Source organism: Oreochromis aureus, linkage group 1 (assembly GCF_013358895.1).
Source record: "Oreochromis aureus strain Israel breed Guangdong linkage group 1, ZZ_aureus, whole genome shotgun sequence".
NCBI classification, from domain to species: Eukaryota; Metazoa; Chordata; class Actinopteri; order Cichliformes; family Cichlidae; genus Oreochromis; species Oreochromis aureus.
Genome location: NC_052942.1, coordinates 4,720,478 through 4,739,338, shown reverse-complemented (window position 1 = coordinate 4,739,338; position 18,861 = coordinate 4,720,478). Strand labels below are relative to the sequence as shown.

Here is an 18,861-nt window from a genome sequence, read left to right as displayed (position 1 = left end):
GTTAAAATGGCTCAGAAGGTTCGTTTGAAAATCAGAAGAGCATGGTGTTTTTACACTGTCACCACGTCCATATAATAAACTCCACAGGCATGAAAACTGAGAATTAGGTAGACTGGACATTGCTGCCGCTCACGGTGAAAGAATTTCGTCAATAGGACCTGTACTTTTCATTTGGGAATGATTTGTTTCGGCCTGACTTTTCTGTTCATCTTAACACTAGAATTACTGAGCCTTTTTTCCCTGGTGCAAGTCCCTACTACTAGATTTACTGGCCTGCATGAGATTTGCGTAAATTTCCCCGACCTTAACACCTCTTGGCACCCCGCTGAGATTTTCACAGGTCGTCAGCTCCATTGTTCTCCTGCTTTTGTTGTGCAAACACACCCTCCCCAACCCCTAACCATGAGAGATTCAAGTTTTTCCTTCCTGCAAGGCTGCTTTCCTTCCTTACCTGCCTGCATGCCTGTCCATAAAACATATATACACAGAGTTGTACATATATTTATATATTTATATAGCCACACCTTATATAATATGCATAAAGTCTAGTTATACACACAGACACATCTATATCATATACACACACACACACACACATATATATATATATATATATATATATATATATATATATATATATATATATATATATATATGTGTGTGTGTATATATATATATATATATATATATATATATATATATATATATATATATATATATATATATATATATATATATATATATATATATATATATATATATATATATAATATGTATATATATATAAAATGTTTGTATAGTGCACTTTCTATACCGTGCTCTGTCCACTTTTTGCAATGACAATGCAGATTTTCCACTTGTGGGACAAATAAATGCAGATTTTGTGTGTGTGTGTGTGTGTGTGTGTGTGTGTGTGTGTGTGTGTGTGTGTGTGTGCTAACATTGGCATTTGTTTACTCAGATCCAAGGCAGGCCAAACCTCTGTGTTACAACCTAGATACAAAAGACAGACATTCACAATATATGGGTACACAAGTCTGTTTTATTTCAAAGTGTTTCAAACTTTACAGCGTTTGCAGACCCAGTGTCCATCATCCCTGCATTTGGCACAGGTGAATTTCTTACATGTTGCACAGGTAAATCTGCTGCGATTCCTGTTGCAGCTCTCTTGCACCTGGCACTGCGTTGTCTTTACAGTCCCTGGCACAGCAGCTGCAGCAGCCTGCCTCTGTGCTAAGATTTCCTTGTGCTGCATGAATCGGCAACGAAGTTGCTGAGCTAGAAGACGCAGAAACAATCTTCTTTTGCCTGTCCACCCTGTACATGCCTTGTACAAAATGTAGGCATTCACTGCCGCCAGGTCCAGCATATTGTAGAAAACCGCTACTGGCCACCTGCGTGTTGCTGATCTTACAGAATACATCCGTGCCATTTGGTCCAACACGTCTACACCACACTGTAAAAGCAGAGCGAGAGAGTCATGAGTATATGTTTTTTCTATAGGCCTGTATAGCACACATCAGAAAACATTGTAGCACTGGTGTAAAATTGTACACACATTCACATACCTTCATGTGGTTGTAGTCTGTGATCGTGTTGGGTTTCCTCTTTCTGCCGTCACCGATCGTCACGTCTTGGTGCATGGAACTTAGAACACACACAGTCTTGTTTTTTTAGGTGCATAAATTGTCAAGGACACACTGCCACTTCTAAGCACTGAAGTGGAGAATACCTCTCGCTTTGCAGTATCTTTTGCAAGTTGAGGAAGTTCACGCCGGACTTTATTCACCGTGCCCAGTAATGTTGTTTTGCGCTGCAGCAGTCTGTGCGACAGTGACAGTGAAGTAAAGAAATTGTCCGTTGTGACATTTCTTCCATCATCCAAAAACGGCTCCATCAGTTTCATGACCACGTTCTCTGCCAGCCTCTCTCCCTTCTGACGACTGGGGTCCTTTCCCAAGTAAGGAGATGCACTGCAGACATATTTGGTGTCCAAATCCGTGGCCATCCAGAACTTGATCCCAAATTTGTCTGGCTTGGTTGCAATATACTGGGTGAATGGACAACGAACCTTGGTAGGGAACAGCTGTTCATCTATGGTCATGTGTTCCCCTGGAGTGAAACTCTTAGCACAGTTCTCGTTGAAGCGTGTCCAGATGTCGGAGATCGCTGCAAATTTGTCTGTTTTCACCCGTTCTGCCAGCGTGTCCCTGTCATCAAATCGAAGGTGTTGCATAATTGAAATGAATCTATCTCGGGCATTGTCTCTTTGATTAGTAGCACCAGAAAACTTTCTGACCAGCAATCCACAATGGCACCAACAGGACACATGATTGCTCTTACAAACAGGATTGAAATGAATGCCATAAGTTCATGAACTTAAAGCATAAAGTCTAGTTATACACACAGACACATCTATATCATATATATATATATATATATATATATATATATATATATATATACATATATATATGTATGTGTGTGTGTGTATATATATATATATACACACACACACACACACACACGAGATAGATAGATGTGTGTGTGTGTGTGTGTGTGTGTGTGTGTGTGTGTGTGTGTGTGTGTGTGTGTGTGTATACATACACCAATATTTTTGAATACACGTGTCCATATTTATGTTTCCAGATTGTTTGTATAGTGCACTTTCTATACTGTGCTTTGTCCACTTTTTTGCAATGACAATGCAGATTTTCCACTTGTGGGACAAATAAATGCAGATGTGTGTGTGTGTGTGTGTGTGTGTGTGTGTGTGTGTGTGTGTGTGTGTGTGTGTGTGTTTGTGCAACATTGGCATTTGTTTACTTAGATCCAAGGCAGGCCAAACCTCTGTGTTACAACCTACATACAAAAGACAGACATTCACAATATATGGGTACACAAGTCTGTTTTATTTCAAAGTCTTTCAAACTTTGAAACGAACCTTGGTAGGGAACAGCTGTTCCCTACCAAGCATTTCTTGCAGCTGGCAACAACGGTCGTGCATTCAGTATAGTTGTGACTTCCGCAAAAAATGTGGTCAAAATCTCATGAGTAAGTTGAAGCATTTCTATCAGGCATTTCTGAAAGTTGTAACACAGAGGTTTGGCCTGCCTTGGATCTGAGCAACTCCGAGTGAGCAAATGCAAATGTGCCAGGCCTCAAGGACAATGGGTGGTTTGCACAACAAAAGCTGTAGGAGAAACAAGCTGACGACCTGTGAAAATCTCAGCAGGGGTGCTTAACACCTCGGGACTTGCACCAGAAAATAAAAAAGCCAGTAATTCTAGGGGGTATTGGGTTTAGGGAAGTTACGCAAATTTGCGCAGGATAGTAAACCTAGTGTTAAGCAGCAAAAGTGAGGTGCATGTCTGTGTGCATGTGTATGGAGCCAATGGGTGCAGCTCACACCTGCCTGCTTAACGAGCTCTGTCACTCACTCTGCCAAGATTCATCTTAAACACTTCTCTTTCAACTGCTGCTGTGTCCACAGTGTTTGCTCTACAGCCATCATTTTACCCTCAAAACGTCGCCATCGTTCTTCTCTTTCCAACAGCATGTCTTTAAAAGCTCAGACATTTAAACTTTTTAAACTGTGTGGATTCAAGTGGAGGGATCACATTTTAGTCATTCAGTGATTCAAAGAATATGAACTTTTAATATTCATTCAGATGTTTTCTGACTCTAAATTGTCTTTTCTCATTTCTTATTTTTTCTAATTTACAATTAAAACATTTTCAGCTATTTTCCAGCTTCTTCTGTGTGAACATAAGCTTTCAAAAGTTCTGCACTTTTGTTTTCAGGTTAAAATCTCTGTATTTTCCAGCTCATTCAACATTTTTGGCTTAATATTCAGCAATTAATTCATTTCAGTGCATACATTCAGATTCAAGCATTCACACTGCAGTTTCTTCAGAAAATGCACTTTCTAGTTTATTATTATTTTCTTTTCCGTACGTTTTTCGCCGTCTATCTCCTTCAAAACCGTTCAACTTAGAAAAACCATTCAAACACCGTTAGATTCCTCTTCTTTTGGAATGGTGTGCTTCTATTTTTTTTCCATTTTTAACATTTATATTTTTAAAATTATTCAACTTTTTTCATCAAAAATTTCCCATGTATTTCAATGGGAGACTCTTCAAATTTTCATTAAATTTCCTCATTTTTCAACTACTTTCACATACATTGACATAGAGCCACCATTCAAACTTTAAAACGAAGACAAGACATTCAGCTATTAAACGTGTATTTATCTTTTCAATATCTATTATACTTTTTCTTCAGTTCCAGTTTAAGTTTCATGATGTTTTTTCACCGGTTTCAGAGTTTATAATGGGTGTGTATGGGACGGAATGTTGTCGCTAGAGTGAGACAGCTCAACTGCTAGAGTGAGAGGAGCGAGAAAATTAATGCTGAAATCTTCCTCTTTAAACTGCTGCTGTGTCCACAGCGTTTGCTCTACAGGTATGATTTTACCCTCAAAACGTAGCCATCGTTCTCTTTCCAACACCGTTTTCGAAAACCTTTTGGAGGAATCTCGTTTCCTCCAGAAGGTTTGTCAATTATCTATGAAGCCCACATCGTTTTTTGGACACCACTCAGACAGCCAGCAATTTAAGGAGAACATGCGGCTAAACATGTCACTCCTGGTCTGATTGGGGAGGGGACCAGAGAAAACTACAGAGTCCGACATTTTTTTGGCAAAGTTGCACACCGATTCAATATTGATTTTAGTGACCTCCGATTGGCATAACCGGGTGTCATTACTGCCGATGTGAATTATGATTTTACTGAATTTACGTTTACCCTTAGCCAGCAGTTTTAAATTTCGCTCAATGTCGCCTGCTCTGGCCCCTGGAAGACAATTGACTATGGTTGCCGGTGTCTCTAGCTTCACATGTCTGAGAACAGAATCACCAATTACCAGAGTTTGACCCCTGGCGGGTGTGTCGCCGAGTGGGGAAAAACGGTTAGACACATGAACAGATTGGTGGTGTACCTGGGGCTTCTGTTTAGGACTGCTTCCTCCTCACCGTCACCCAGCTGCCCTCTTTCCACAGCTGTTTGGGGTCTGCCGGGGAACAGCTAGCGGGGCCTACGCTATCTTCGGCTGCACCAGCTACAGGGGCCTGGCTAGCTACGGGTGAATGAAGGGTGCGAAGCCGAGTCTCCAATTCAGTAATCCTGGCCTCCAGAGCTGCAAATATGCTACATTTGTTACAAGTATCATTACTGCTAAAGGAGGCCGAGGAGTAACTAAACATCTGACACAATGAGCAGGAAAGTGCAGGAGGGACAGGTGAAGAGGCCATGCTGCTAGCGAGTCGGCTACGAGCTAAGCTAAGCTAGCGAAACAGTACAGACACAGTGAGTGAATACTTTGGCTATAAATTAGGTAGTGACAACACAAAGTGTGCTTCAGATGAAACACGTGAAGATTATACTATAAAAAGGAATGTATTTAAAAGTTTTTAATTAAATTGCTAAGCAGATAAGCTACTCAAAAAACACCACTGTGTTTGAGCAGGAACAGGAAGGGAAACTCTACCGGAGAGAGAGCAAACACCAAGTGACAGCCTTCATCAAGAATGCTGTATTTATCTAAAGCAGCGGTTAGCTGCTTAGCAACAATCTTATCGATAATCTTGGTAAGAAATGGTAATTTAGAGATTTGTCTATAGCTGACCAAGAGAGAAGGGTCAAGTTTGGGCTATTTTTTAGTATAGGGTAAATAACAGCATTCTTGAAGTAAACCGGACTTAACCAGAGGCCAGAGAGGGATTAGGTATGTGCATACAAGAACCGATGGATCGAAAAACATCTTTAAACAGAGATCCAGGTAAAATGTCTAAACAACAAGAAGAGAGAGAGTATTTAACAATGCTCGAGCATGGTTTAAACTGGCTTTATAAATGTAGTGTTTTATTTTCACTTTAACTTTAAGCACTTACTTTTTAAAGTTTTTAAGAACATGCTTAGCACCATCTTGTGCCAGTACACAGTGTGATGTCACTGGGATAGTTAGTTGATTGATTGGGTTCAACTGACAAACATTAGTTCATATTAGTTAACTAACAACAGAACCAACAACTCAGGGGAAAAATAAGGACACTAAAACTAAAAAAGCAGTCTAAGGCGGTCACTTTTCCAGTGCTCCTGGCAGCAACAATGACTTTTATGTTAAGAAACCAAGGATTTCACTCTGTCTCTTTAGCAGTAAGTGCTTCTTTGATGTTTGACTAGCTACACAGACACAGGAAAATCCACCTGTTAGCTGTAATATTTAGGTTTGTAAAGCACTTTATAAATGAGCACTGTGTGGACGAGAGCCTGTTTGAGTCAGGTAACAGGTGGTTCACGGGACCGACAAGCTGGAGACTCTGGTCATGCACATCACACCACAAACATAACTATGTTTCTTACTGAAGCATGATTGGGAAAGAAAAGAGGTTGATGTATGTGATGAAAAAAACAAAACAAAAAACAGACTCAGAGGAAAAGATGCCACACTTTTTTGAAGACTTTTTTTTACCCCTCAAGTAGGGCTGCCACGATTAGTCGACTAGTCACGATTACGTCGACTATCAAAATCGTCGACGACTGATTTAATAGTCGACGCGTCGTTTGAAGCTTTGTAAGATCACAAAAGACGCAGGAATAAGTAGTAGGATTTAAGAGTGTAATAACGGACTGAAACAGAAGATGGCAGCACTGCATGTACAAGGATGCCAGCTGCCGTTACACTCCGAAGAAGAAGCAGTGTCCCAGAATTCATAGCGCGGCCCTGCTCAGTTTTCAACAATGGCGGCAGCTAGTTAGTTTTAATATTACTCTTATTAATCTTTCTGGGTCACAAAATAAACGTTTAATTCAATTCAATTCAATTTTATTTACATAGCGCCAAATCACAACAAAAGTCGCCTCAAGGCGCTTTATATTGTACAGTAGATAGCACAATAATAAATACAGAGAAAAACCCAACAATCATATGACCCCTATGAGCAAGCACTTTGGCGACAGTGGGAAGGAAAAACTCCCTTTAACAGGAAGAAACCTCCGGCAGAACCAGGCTCAGGGAGGCGGCCATCTGCTGCGACCGGTTGGGGTGAAAGAAGGAAAACAGGATGAAAGACATGCTGTGGAAGAGAGACAGAGATTAATAACAGATATGATTCGATGCAGAGAGGTCTATTAGCACATAGTGAGTGAGAAAGGTGACTGGAAGGAAAAACTCAATGCATCATGGGAATCCCCGCAGCTCACGTCTATAGCAGCATAACTAAGGGAGGATTCAGGGTCACCTGGTCCAGCCCTAACTATATGCTTTAGCAAAAAGGAAAGTTTTAAGCCTAATCTTGAAAGTAGAGATAGTGTCTGTCTCCCGAATCCAAACTGGAAGTTGGTTCCACAGAAGAGGGGCCTGAAAACTGAAGGCTCTGCCTCCCATTCTACTTTTAAATACTCTAGGAACAACAAGTAGGCCTGCAGTGCAAGAGCGAAGTGCTCTAATAGGGTGATATGGTACTACAAGGTCATTAAGATAAGATGGGGCCTGATTATTTAAGACCTTGTATGTGAGGAGCAGGATTTTGAATTCAATTCTGGATTTAACAGGAAGCCAATGAAGGAAGCCAAAACAGGAGAAATATGCTCTCTCTTTCTAGTCCCTGTCAGTACCCTTGCTGCAGCATTTTGGATTAGCTGAAGGCTTTTCAGCGAGTTTTTAGGACATCCTGATAATAAAGAATTACAGTAGTCCAGCCTGGAAGTAATAAATGCATGAACTAGTTTTTCAGCATCACTCTGAGACAGGATATTTCTAATTTTAGAGATGTTGCGCAAATGGAAGAAAGCAGTCTTACATATTTGTTTAATATGTGCATTGAAGGACATGTCCTGGTCAAAATGACTCAAGGTTCCTCACAGCATTACTGGAGGCCAAGGTAATGCCATCCAGAGTAAGAATCTGCTTAGATACCATATTTCTAAGATTTTCAGGGCCGAGTACAATAACCTCAGTTTTATCTGAATTAAGAAGCAGAAAGTTAGCGGCCATCCAGGTCTTTATGTCTTTAAGACATTCCTGCAGTTTAACTAATTGGTGTGTGTTACCTGGCTTCATGGATAGATAGAGCTGCGTGTCATCTGCATAGCAGTGAAAATTTATGCTATGTCTTCTAATGATGCTGCCTAGGGAAGCATGTATAATGTAAATAGAATTGGTCCTAGCACTGAACCCTGTGGAACTCCATAATTGACCTTAGTGTGTGAAGAGGACTCTCCATTTACTTGTACAAATTGGAGTCTATTAGATAGATATGATACAAACCACTGCAGTGCAGTACCTGTAATACCTACAGCATGTTCTAATCGCTCTAATAGGATATTATGGTCAACAGTATCAAACGCAGCACTGAGGTCTAGCAGGACAAGCACAGAGATGAGTCCACTGTCAGAGGCCATAAGAAGATCATTTGTAACCTTCACTAAAGCTGTTTCTGTGCTGTGATGAGCTCTGAAACCTGACTGAAACTCTTCAAATAAGCCATTCCTCTGCAGATGATCTGTTAGCTGTTTGACAACTACTCTTTCAAGGATTTTTGATATGAAAGGAAGGTTGGCGATTGGCCTATAATTAGCTAAGACAGCTGGGTCTAGAGATGGCTTTTTAAGTAAAGGTTTAACTACAGCCACCTTGAAGGCCTGTGGTACATAGCCGATTATTAGAGATAGGTTGATCATATTTAAGATTGAAGCATTAATTAATGGCAGGACTTCTTTGAGCAGTTTTGTAGGAATGGGGTCTAAAAGACACGTTGATGGTTTGGAGGAATTAATTATTGAAGTTAACTCAGAAAGATCAATTGGAGAAAAGAGTCTAACTTAACATTGATGGTACTAAGAGTAGCTGTAGATAATGTTACATCTGTGGGATGATTATTGGTAATTTTTTTCTCTAATGATAAAAATTTTATTTGTGAAGAAGTTCATGAAGTCATTACTAGTTAACGTTAAAGGGATTGTTGGCTCAGTAGAGCTCTGACTTTTTGTCAGCCTGGCTACAGTGCTGAAGAGAAACCTGGGGTTATTCTTATTTTCTTCAATCAGTGACGAACAGTAAGATGTTCTGGCTTTGCGGAGGGCTTTCTTATAAAGCAGCAAACTATTTCTCCAGGCTAAATGATGATCCTCTAAATTTGTGACACGCCATTTCCTCTCCAGCTTACGAGTTATCTGCTTTAGGCTACGTGTTTGAGAATTATACCACGGAGTCAGGTACTTCTGATTTGAGGCCTTAGTTTTCACCGGAGCTACAGTATCCAGAGTCGTACGTAGTGATCAAGATGGCGCCGAGTATGGCAGCCTCGTCGCGAGCTCCCCCAAGCAACAGCTGTTTTTTGTGTTTAATTTTACTTTTTCTTTATTTTTTCACGAGTAGCACATGTCTCCTTGTGTACGACCGACAAACCTTACTGGACATAAAAGACGGACTTTCTCATCACTTTCCGGAGTTCAAGTTTTGCAACACGGACCCTCCGTTTGCAGACCCCCCATTCATCTCACCTGAGACGCCTTTGTTCTGGGCCCGTGGAGGCCGCAAACGCCGACGCAGAGGGAGAAGATCTGGCGTTCTGGTTCGACTGAGACGGCGCACTAACAGACCACCGTTACCCAGCTTATTACTGGCTAATGTGCAGTCTCTGGAGAACAAGCTGTGCGAGCTTGGGCACGGATCTCATTCCAGCGAGAGATGCGGGACTGCTGCGTGATCTGCCTCACAGAAACCTGGCTATCGGACAAGGTACCGGACTCCGCAGTACAACTACCGGGGTTCTCTGTGCACCGCGGACAGGTCACAGGAGCTTACTGGGAAAAGCAGAGGCGGTGGTGTGTGTTTCATGATCAACAACAGCTGGTGTGATTATGCGAACGTGCACCGGTCAAATCCTTCTGCTCACCGGACCTGGAGTACCTGATGGTTAAGTGCCGCCATTCTGGCTACCGAGGGAATTTACAGCAGTGATTATTACGGCTGTTTACATTCCCCACAAGCCGACACTGACCGAGCACTCAGGGAACTGTACAGCGCGATCAGCAGTGAGGAAACCTCACACCCAGAGGCGGCGTTTATCACGACCGGGACTTTAATAAGGGTAACCTGAAGAAAGTCTCACCAAAACTCCACCAACACATCCATTTCAACACTCGTGGAGACCGGCTTCTTGACCACTGCTACACCTCTTTCCGGGATGCGTACAAAGCCCTCCCCGCGCCCCCATTCGGCCAATCAGATCACCGCTCCATCCTGCTTCTACCCGCCTACAGGCAGAAGCTGAAACAGGAAGCTCCAACCCTGAGGGCGGTGCATCGTTGGTCGGACCAATCGGAGTCTACGCTGCGGGACTGTTTTGATCACGCGGACTGGGAAATGTTTCACGTGGCTGCTAAAGACATCGATGAATACACAGACTCAGTCTGTGGATTTATCAGAAAATGCGTGGAAGATGTCGTCCCATCCGGAACAGTTAAATCCTTCCCAAATCAGAAACCCTGGATTAGCGGAGATGTTCGCCGCGCACGGCGCTAGCGGCACGGAGCACCGCTTTTGCCTCCGCGAACACATCGGACTACAAACACGCACATTACCAACTCCGGAAGACGATCAAAGCAGCCAAACGTGAGTACAGGGACAGGGTGGAGCAACAGTTTGACAACCCTCGGAGTATGTGGCAGGGACTAAACACGATCACAGACTTTAGAGGAAAACCAGCACACCGCAGACCACGGCCTCTCTGTGTGAGGATCTAAAGCGTATTCTCACGCTAGATTCGACACAGCGAACACCAGGAGACCGGACAGTGTGCGCGCACCGCGGATGACGTCAGTGCGCACACTGTGTCTGAGGAGGATGTGCGGAGGTACTTCAGGAGAGTGAACCCACGCAGCTACTGGTCCGGACGGGATTCCCGGCCGGCGTCCTCAAGTCATGCGCGGCTCAGCTGGCTGGAGTGTTTACACATATCTTCAACCTTTCCTCTCTCTGTCTGTAGTCCCAGCCTGCTTCAAAATGGCCACCATCGTCCCTGTACCCAAATCCTCCACCATCTCATCATTGAACGACTGGCGACCTGTAGCCCTGACCCCCATCGTGAGCAAATGCTTGAGAAGCTGGTCAGGGACTTCATCTGCTCCGCACTACCCGACTCACTGGACCCTCTACAGTTCGCATACCGCCACAACAGGTCCACTGATGATGCCATAGCCCTGACACTCCATGCTGCCCTGTCACACCTGGAGAAGAGAGACACGTATGTGAGAATGCTGTTTGTAGATTACAGCTCAGCATTCAACACCATCGTTCCTCGAAGCTGGACAGGAAACTGCAGGATCTAGGACTGAGCAGCTCCCTCTGCAGCTGGATCCTTAACTTCCTGTCTGACAGACGCCAAGTGGTCAGACTGGGCAGCACCACCTCATCCCCATCACACTGAACACTGGTGCTCCACAGGGTGTGTACTGAGCCCTCTCCTGTACTCACTCTACACCCACGACTGCACGGCCACTAACAACTCCAACATCATTGTGAAGTTTGCGGACGACACTACAGTGGTGGGTCTTATCACCAACGGTGATGAGACAGCCTACAGGGAGGAGGTCAGCGCCTGACCCACTGGTGTCAAGACAACCATCTCACCCTCAACGTCGCAAAGACAAAGGAGCTGATAGTGGACTTCCGGAGGTGCAGAGGAGTACACACCCCATCACCATCAACGGCGCCGCTGTGGAGAGAGTGAGCAGCTTCCGCTTCCTTGGTGTACATCTGGCTGAGGATCTTACGTGGTCAGTACACATAAACAAGACAGTGAAGAAGGCGCAGCAGCGCCTCTTCTTTCTCAGGAGACTGAAAAGATTCGGCATGAGCCCCGCATCCTCAGGACCTTCTATCGCTGTGCCATTGAGAGCATCCTCACTGGATGCATCACCACCTGGTATGGCAACACCACCGCTTACAACCGCAAAGCTCTCCAGAGAGTAGTGCGGTGTGCTGAACGGATAATTGGAGGTGAGCTTCCCTCCTCCAAGACATCTACAGGAAGCGGTGCCTGAGGAAAGCGGGAGGATCATCAAGGACTCCAGTCACCCCAGCCATAAACTCTTCAGACTACTTCCATCAGGAAGGAGGTTCTGCAGCATCCGGTCCCGTACCAGCAGACTGAGAGACAGCTTTTTCCACCAGGCCATCAGACTGCTGAACACGTCATAGACACCTCACCCTCACTACTGGAACTTCAACTCATGCACTCCATACTGTACATTAATGCCACTGTTTTGCACATACCTACCTCTGTATATCTTATATTTTATATATCTTATTTTATTGTTTACTCTATTTCATTTGTAAAACATGTATACACACACACACACACACACACACACACACACACACACACACACACACACGTGAAAAACATATTTAGTACACACATTCAGTAATGTATATACCTTTATATATGGTACATATATTTATTACTTTTTAGATCAACCATTTTTATATTTTGCTTGTTGCACGTTATTGTATTTTGCACAACTCTGTTGCTTGTGAAGCTTGCACACAAGAATTTCACTCGCATGTACTGTACCAGTGTACCTGCACATGTGATGTGACAATAAAGGTGATTTGATTTGATTTGATTTGATTTGAGGAGGTAAAATTATTAACAAGATAATCGACCTCTGTTGGAGTAGCGTTCAGATAGCTGCTCTGCTCTATGTTGGTACAGGGCATTGAAGATGATAACAGTGGGTGGATTATATTCTTAAACTTAGATACAGCACTTTCGGAAAGACATCTACTTTGATAAAGTCTACTCTCCGCTGCTGTGTAATCAATTATTGTAAATGTAAATGTTATCAGGAAATGATCAGACAGCAGAGGGTTTTCAGGAAACACTGTTAAATGTTCAGTTTCTATGCCATACGTTAAAACAAGATCTAGAGTGTGATTAAAGTGGTGGGTGGGTTCTTTTACATTTTGAGAGAAGCCAATTGAGTCTAATAACAGATTAAATGCGATGTTGAGGCTGTCATTTTTAGCATCTACATGGATGTTAAAATCACCCACAATAATTATTTTATCTGAGCTGAGCACTAAATCAGATAAAAGTCTGAGAAATCAGAGAGAAACTCTGTGTAAGGCCCAGGTGGACGATAGATGATAACAAGTAAGACTGGTTTCTGAGTTTTACAGCTGGGGTGGACGAGGCTAAGCATCAGGCTTTCAAATGAATTAAAAGTCTGTCTTGGTCTTTCGTTAATTAATAGGCTGGTGTGAAAAATTGCTGCCACACCGCCCCTCGGCCTGTGCTTCGAGGTTTCTGGTAGTTAGAATGACTCGGGGTGTTGATTCATTTAAACTAACATACTCATCCTGCTGCAACCAGGTTTCTGTAAGGCAGAGTAAATCGATTTGTTGATCAATTATTAAGTCATGTACTAACAGAGACTTGGAGGAGAGAGACCTAATATTTAATAATCCACATTTCACTGTTTTACTCTTTGGTTCAGATGTGGATACTGTATTGTTCTTTCTTTGTGATTTTTATGTTTAAGTTGTTTATTGCTGGTTTTTGGTTTGTTTTTGTCTTTTGGGAGCTGACACAGTCTCAATGGAGATGGGTTTTTGGGGGTAGCAGGAGGAGAGAAGCTGCAGAGAGGCGTGTAAGACTGCAACTCTGCTTCCTGGTCCCAACTCTGGATAGTCATATTTTGGGGGTTTAATAAATTTGTCCATATTTCTAGAAATGAGAGCTGCTCCATCCAAAGTGGGATGGATGCCGTCTCTCCTAACAAGACCAGGTTTCCTCCAGAAGGTTTGCCAATTATCTATGAAGCCCACATCGTTTCTGGGACACCACTCAGACAGCCAGCAATTTAAGGAGAACATGCGGCTAAACATGTCACTCCTGGTCTGATTGGGAGGGACCAGAGAAAACTACAGAGTCCGACATTGTCTTGGCAAAGTTACACACCGATTCAATATTGATTTTAGTGACCTCCGATTGGCGTAACCGGTGTCATTACTGCCGGCGTGAATTATGATCTTACTGTATTTAGGTTTACCCTTAGCCAGCAGTTTTAAATTTCCTTCAATGTCGCCTGCTCTGGCCCCTGGAAGGCAATTGACTATGGTTGCCGGTGTCTCTAGCTTCACATGTCTGAGAACAGAATCACCAATTACCAGAGTTTGACCCCCGGCGGGTGTGTCGCCGAGTGGGGGAAAACGGTTAGACACATGAACAGGTTGGTGGTGTACCTGGGGCTTCAGTTTAAGACTATGCTTCCTCCTCACCGTCACCCAGCCGCCTCTTTCCCCAGCTGCTTGGGGTCTGCCGGGGAACAGCTAGCGGGGCTCACGCTATCTTCGGCTGCACCAGCTACAGGGGCCTGGCTAGCTACGGGTGAATGAAGGGTGTGAAGCCGAGTCTCCAATTCAGTAATCCTGGCCTCCAGAGCTGCAAATATACTACATTTGTTACAGGTATCATTACTGCTAAAGGAGGCCGAGGAGTAACTAAACATCTGACACAATGAGCAGGAAAGTGCAGGAGGGACAGGTGAAGTAGCCATGGTGCTAACGAGTTGGCTACGAGCTAAGCTAAGCTAGCGAAACAGTAAAGAGACAGTGAGTGAATACTTTGGCTATAAATTAGGTAGTGAGTACACAGAAAGGGTGATTCAGATGAAGCACGTTAAGATTATACTATGAAAAAGGGATGTATCAAAAGATTTAAATTAAATTGCTAAGCAGAAAAGCTACTCAGAAACACCACTGTGTTTGAGCAGGAACAGGAAGTGATACTCTACCACAAAGCGAGCGAACACCAAGTGACAGCCATAACATATTTTCAGGCGAGAATGTAGCTGTGTAAACCTCAAATATCTGCTCAGTTTATCAAGACACCGCATATTTTCAAAAGCGCTCCGACGTTTTCAGAGACGTCTGTTACCCACTAGCTCGATAGCTAGCCGGGGGCAAGGCTCACTAGAGCCCGTGAGAACACTGGACTCCCGGCAAATCGTTTTCAAACCCACCACCGTCTAGATAGCAAGGAGTTTATTAAACTTCACCGAAACAATCTGTAAATCTCATTAAATTTAATAAACTATCATCTTGTCTTTATTTTTAGTTAGCACATACCCTAAACACTTAAAACTGTAAGCTAATGTTATATAAGAGCAGATGCTGCTGGTGCAATAAGCTGTACGTTTTACGTCCAATGGATGCATGATCCAATTAGTCGACTAATCGCAAAAATAATCGGTGACTAGTCGACTATCAAAATAATCGTTTGTGGCAGCCCTACCCTCAAGTCATGTCCCTGAATGGACTACTTCATATTAGAAGTGAGGAAAAGCAAACCCCAAATGTGAGTGAGTGACCCCTTTTTACTAAATTTACACTATACTTATTTACACTGTGTAGCAGAGTGCTTTGCAAACCTGAGCATTACAGCTAACAGGTGGATTTTTCCATTTCAATGTAACTAGTGTTAAAATTATGCTTCAATAACAGCAATCCTGCCTACCTTTTTATTAGGGCCCATTTTCTTTCACGAGCAACCAGTTAGGCTTGGTTCAGAATATCTGGCGAGGCTCAAATCAACATCGCTCTGATTCTGCTCGCCAGTGGTGATCTTCTCCTCAAATCAATCAAGCCCCATGTTGGGTGCAGAATTGTCTGGTTTTTTATGAGAGAGAAGACAAATATGCTCAAATTACAAGTTTTCCCAATTTATTATCAAACAGTTAGGATTTCAGATTACTTTTACATGCCGCCATGGACCTCCATCTCTCTGGCTCAGAGACAAAAGGCTGCTACACCTAGGCAGACAAAATAATTTCCCTCGGGATAAATAAAGTTCTTATCTTATCTTATCTGTATGTATGTTAACACGATTGGTCAAAAGTTAGAAAGCCTTTAGACCTTATGTACGGCTCACGTTTCAACTTCTATGACTTTCTGAACATCTCCTTTTATAGAGATGACACTTTTGCATGCAACAATGCCATCACCATGGCAACCGCCTCTTGTCCTCTGGTCAGGCCTGTAGAAGGGGAAGGAATGCATTCCCAAACACCAGAATTTATGGCACTGTTTTCTTGTAGGTATCACAACCCCCACCCACATACCTGACAGGGGGTCATAGTGTAACAGTCTACATTCAAAACTACTTGATATTACATAAATTTGTGCAGTAAAGGATAAACCATATGTGTGATGCAAATTATGAGGTATATAGCCTTAAAGATAAAAATAAATTCTAACACTAGCCAAACAACGGAAGAACCACTTGGACAGAACTGAAAGTGGACAGCATATTCTTTATTTGTTAACATAAAACTCATTGTTGCAGCCAGGGGGAATACCAAAGTGACCCCCGAAACCGAATTATAGTTTTAGTCTGTTTATATTCCATTTAGTTTTGGCTTTTGTTATTAATTATCTTACATAAACTAATGTATGTCTACTAGCAGCAAAAAACCAACTAACCAACACACCCGCTGGGTGTATGTGTGCTTTTCCTGCCATTTCTTGTCTTTGTGCGGACTGGAATGTGAATAGAGAGATAGTGAATTACACTATTTGTAATCACTGAATTGTATACATAGTACACCACATTTTAAGAAAACTGGGTTATAAAAGTGAAAAAAATGTCATCATCAAGCAATTTTGACACAGTCACTCAAAGGATGCACACAAGGCACACCTTGAGAATAAATCTTTGCATAGTTGAAATTTAGAAAAAAGCCTGTAAAGTTTGGGCAGATTGTTTTGAAAGAGAAAAAGTTTTTTTTTTAAATTTCTTTTTTCATACACTCTCACACACACACACACACACACACACACACCTCAGAGAGAGGTAATGTCAGAAACTTATGAAACTCAGGTTGTTAGGGTTGAAAGCAATTTTAATATGGGTAAAAGAAGGCAAAATGTCAGACTTACTGGGCGGTTGTAAAGCAGCATCAGCTTGGTGACTCGAATGTCTAGTCTAACTCCGAGACTCGGGTGATGAAACATATTGTAGACCTGAAAAAAGGAGAATTAGTACAACTGAACCATGTGAAAAATAATATAAAGGAAAAAAATCATCAACATACTTGAGTGAATGTCAAAATTTATGGGACAATTTTCTGATAATGTCCATTAGAAATAATGCATCAATCTAAGCTGGATAGTCTGCTAATGCAAATAAACAAACTGACTATTGCAAATGAATATTTTAATCCACTTGGATTAGATAGTTGACATCAACATCACATTTTTCTATCAGACATAAATTAAACAACTCAATCTAACATAGCCTAAACAGATATTAACTGGTTATGTATTTTAAAAGGTTTGGGGTTTGTTAATTTGGTTATGAGCAGCATTATTGTGCAATGGTGCAAACACGACTAGTTTTTCATGTTAACTGGTGATTCTAAATTGGCTTTAAGTGTAAGAGAGTGTAGTTGTCTGCATTAATGTTGTGAGTATAAGGGTAACACACTCGAGTGTGTAAAGTCACCTGATGATGAATGTGATAGGCTTCAGTCCCTCTGCAACTAAATTGTATAAGAATTTAGGAAAATTGATCTGTATTTAAAGTGCACTGGGTTTCCGAGTTTAGTACGCCAAGGTTAAAAGTACACCAAGTTTCCAAGGTAGTATTGTAAGTATGAGACCAAACAGTACACAAATGAGAAGGCTGAAATGGCAAATTTCAGTATAACTTTAAAATAGTTATACTGGCAAACACTAAAAAAGTTATTCCTACTGCTACCCTGTGATTTTTTTTTTTTATGAAGTTGACTTAAATGCTCACATTTTAAATACAGAGTAACTTCTTTCAACATTTTCACTGCTTTAGAAATGTATCAGTCTCTGTATTTAAATAAACACTTATATGTATTTGAATAAACAATTTAGGTTTGACTTAAACTCAAGTGAGGGAAGTCAAAAACAGTGTTTGATTCAAAAACTCTTACCATATTCATAACAGTCAATAGGAACCTCTGTGCTGCCTCACCACCATGGTACTGGACCATGTCCGAATCTGCTACCACTACTGTCTCCAGAGTGTAGACTTTGTGCAGGCGTATGGCATCTCTCTTCCCACGACCCTCCTCATTCATTTTTGAACTACTATCCTTCTTCCTTCCTACCACAAAAGGAAGATTAATTTTAAAAACATTATGCCAGAAGTATGTACAAATCATTTAAAAAATAAATACATCCTATGAAAAAAACTTCCAAATAAACATTTTAAAACTTAATTATCTTAGATTCACTTTGATTTGAAAAGATGCCGTACTTAAACACAAAAACTTTGATAATTTATAATAATAAGAATAATAATAGTAATAATAATAACAATAATAATAATAATAATAAAGAGATGTAATGTTTTGTAGAAAAAGTGCAACCTTTGAAAAAGAGCCTAATATTGCCTAGACGAAACTTCTAGAATTGGGAGAACTGTTCAACAGATTTGTACGCCTGCTAAAATGTTCAATATCTGCAAAATTCCTCTGTGAATAGTTTAATGATAACTTTTTAAAAGTTGTATTCTCTTTCCCCAAAATATAAGATAAATAAAACACTAGCATAACATATTACAATAATCAATATCACTTACACTCAATAGCTGCTACCTACCGACAACTGTATTTAGACTTTTATATTTGGTATTTCATTTTATTCTGCGGAATGAATGACGAGGGAAAGCATGTAAGAATGTATGTATCAGTGTTGGGCAAAATACTTGAAAAGTTAATTGGTTATGGTTAATAGTTACTTTTCAAAAAAGTAACTGG

At 41.6% G+C, this 18,861-nt stretch overlaps 1 protein-coding gene across 3 annotated transcripts in view; it reads right to left on the bottom strand.

The window, feature by feature from the left end:
* Window positions 1–18,861, bottom strand: part of adamts17 (ADAM metallopeptidase with thrombospondin type 1 motif, 17) — a 244,039-nt gene that overhangs the window by 194,820 nt on the left and 30,358 nt on the right. For all 3 annotated transcript variants that reach the window (XM_039598209.1, XM_039598238.1, XM_039598269.1), the window contains exons 4-5: window positions 18,034–18,206; window positions 17,009–17,092 (exon numbers count right to left, since the gene is read on the bottom strand). In XM_039598209.1, the coding sequence (XP_039454143.1) occupies window positions 17,009–17,092; window positions 18,034–18,206 (257 nt within the window). The remainder of the gene's footprint in view (window positions 1–17,008; window positions 17,093–18,033; window positions 18,207–18,861) is intronic.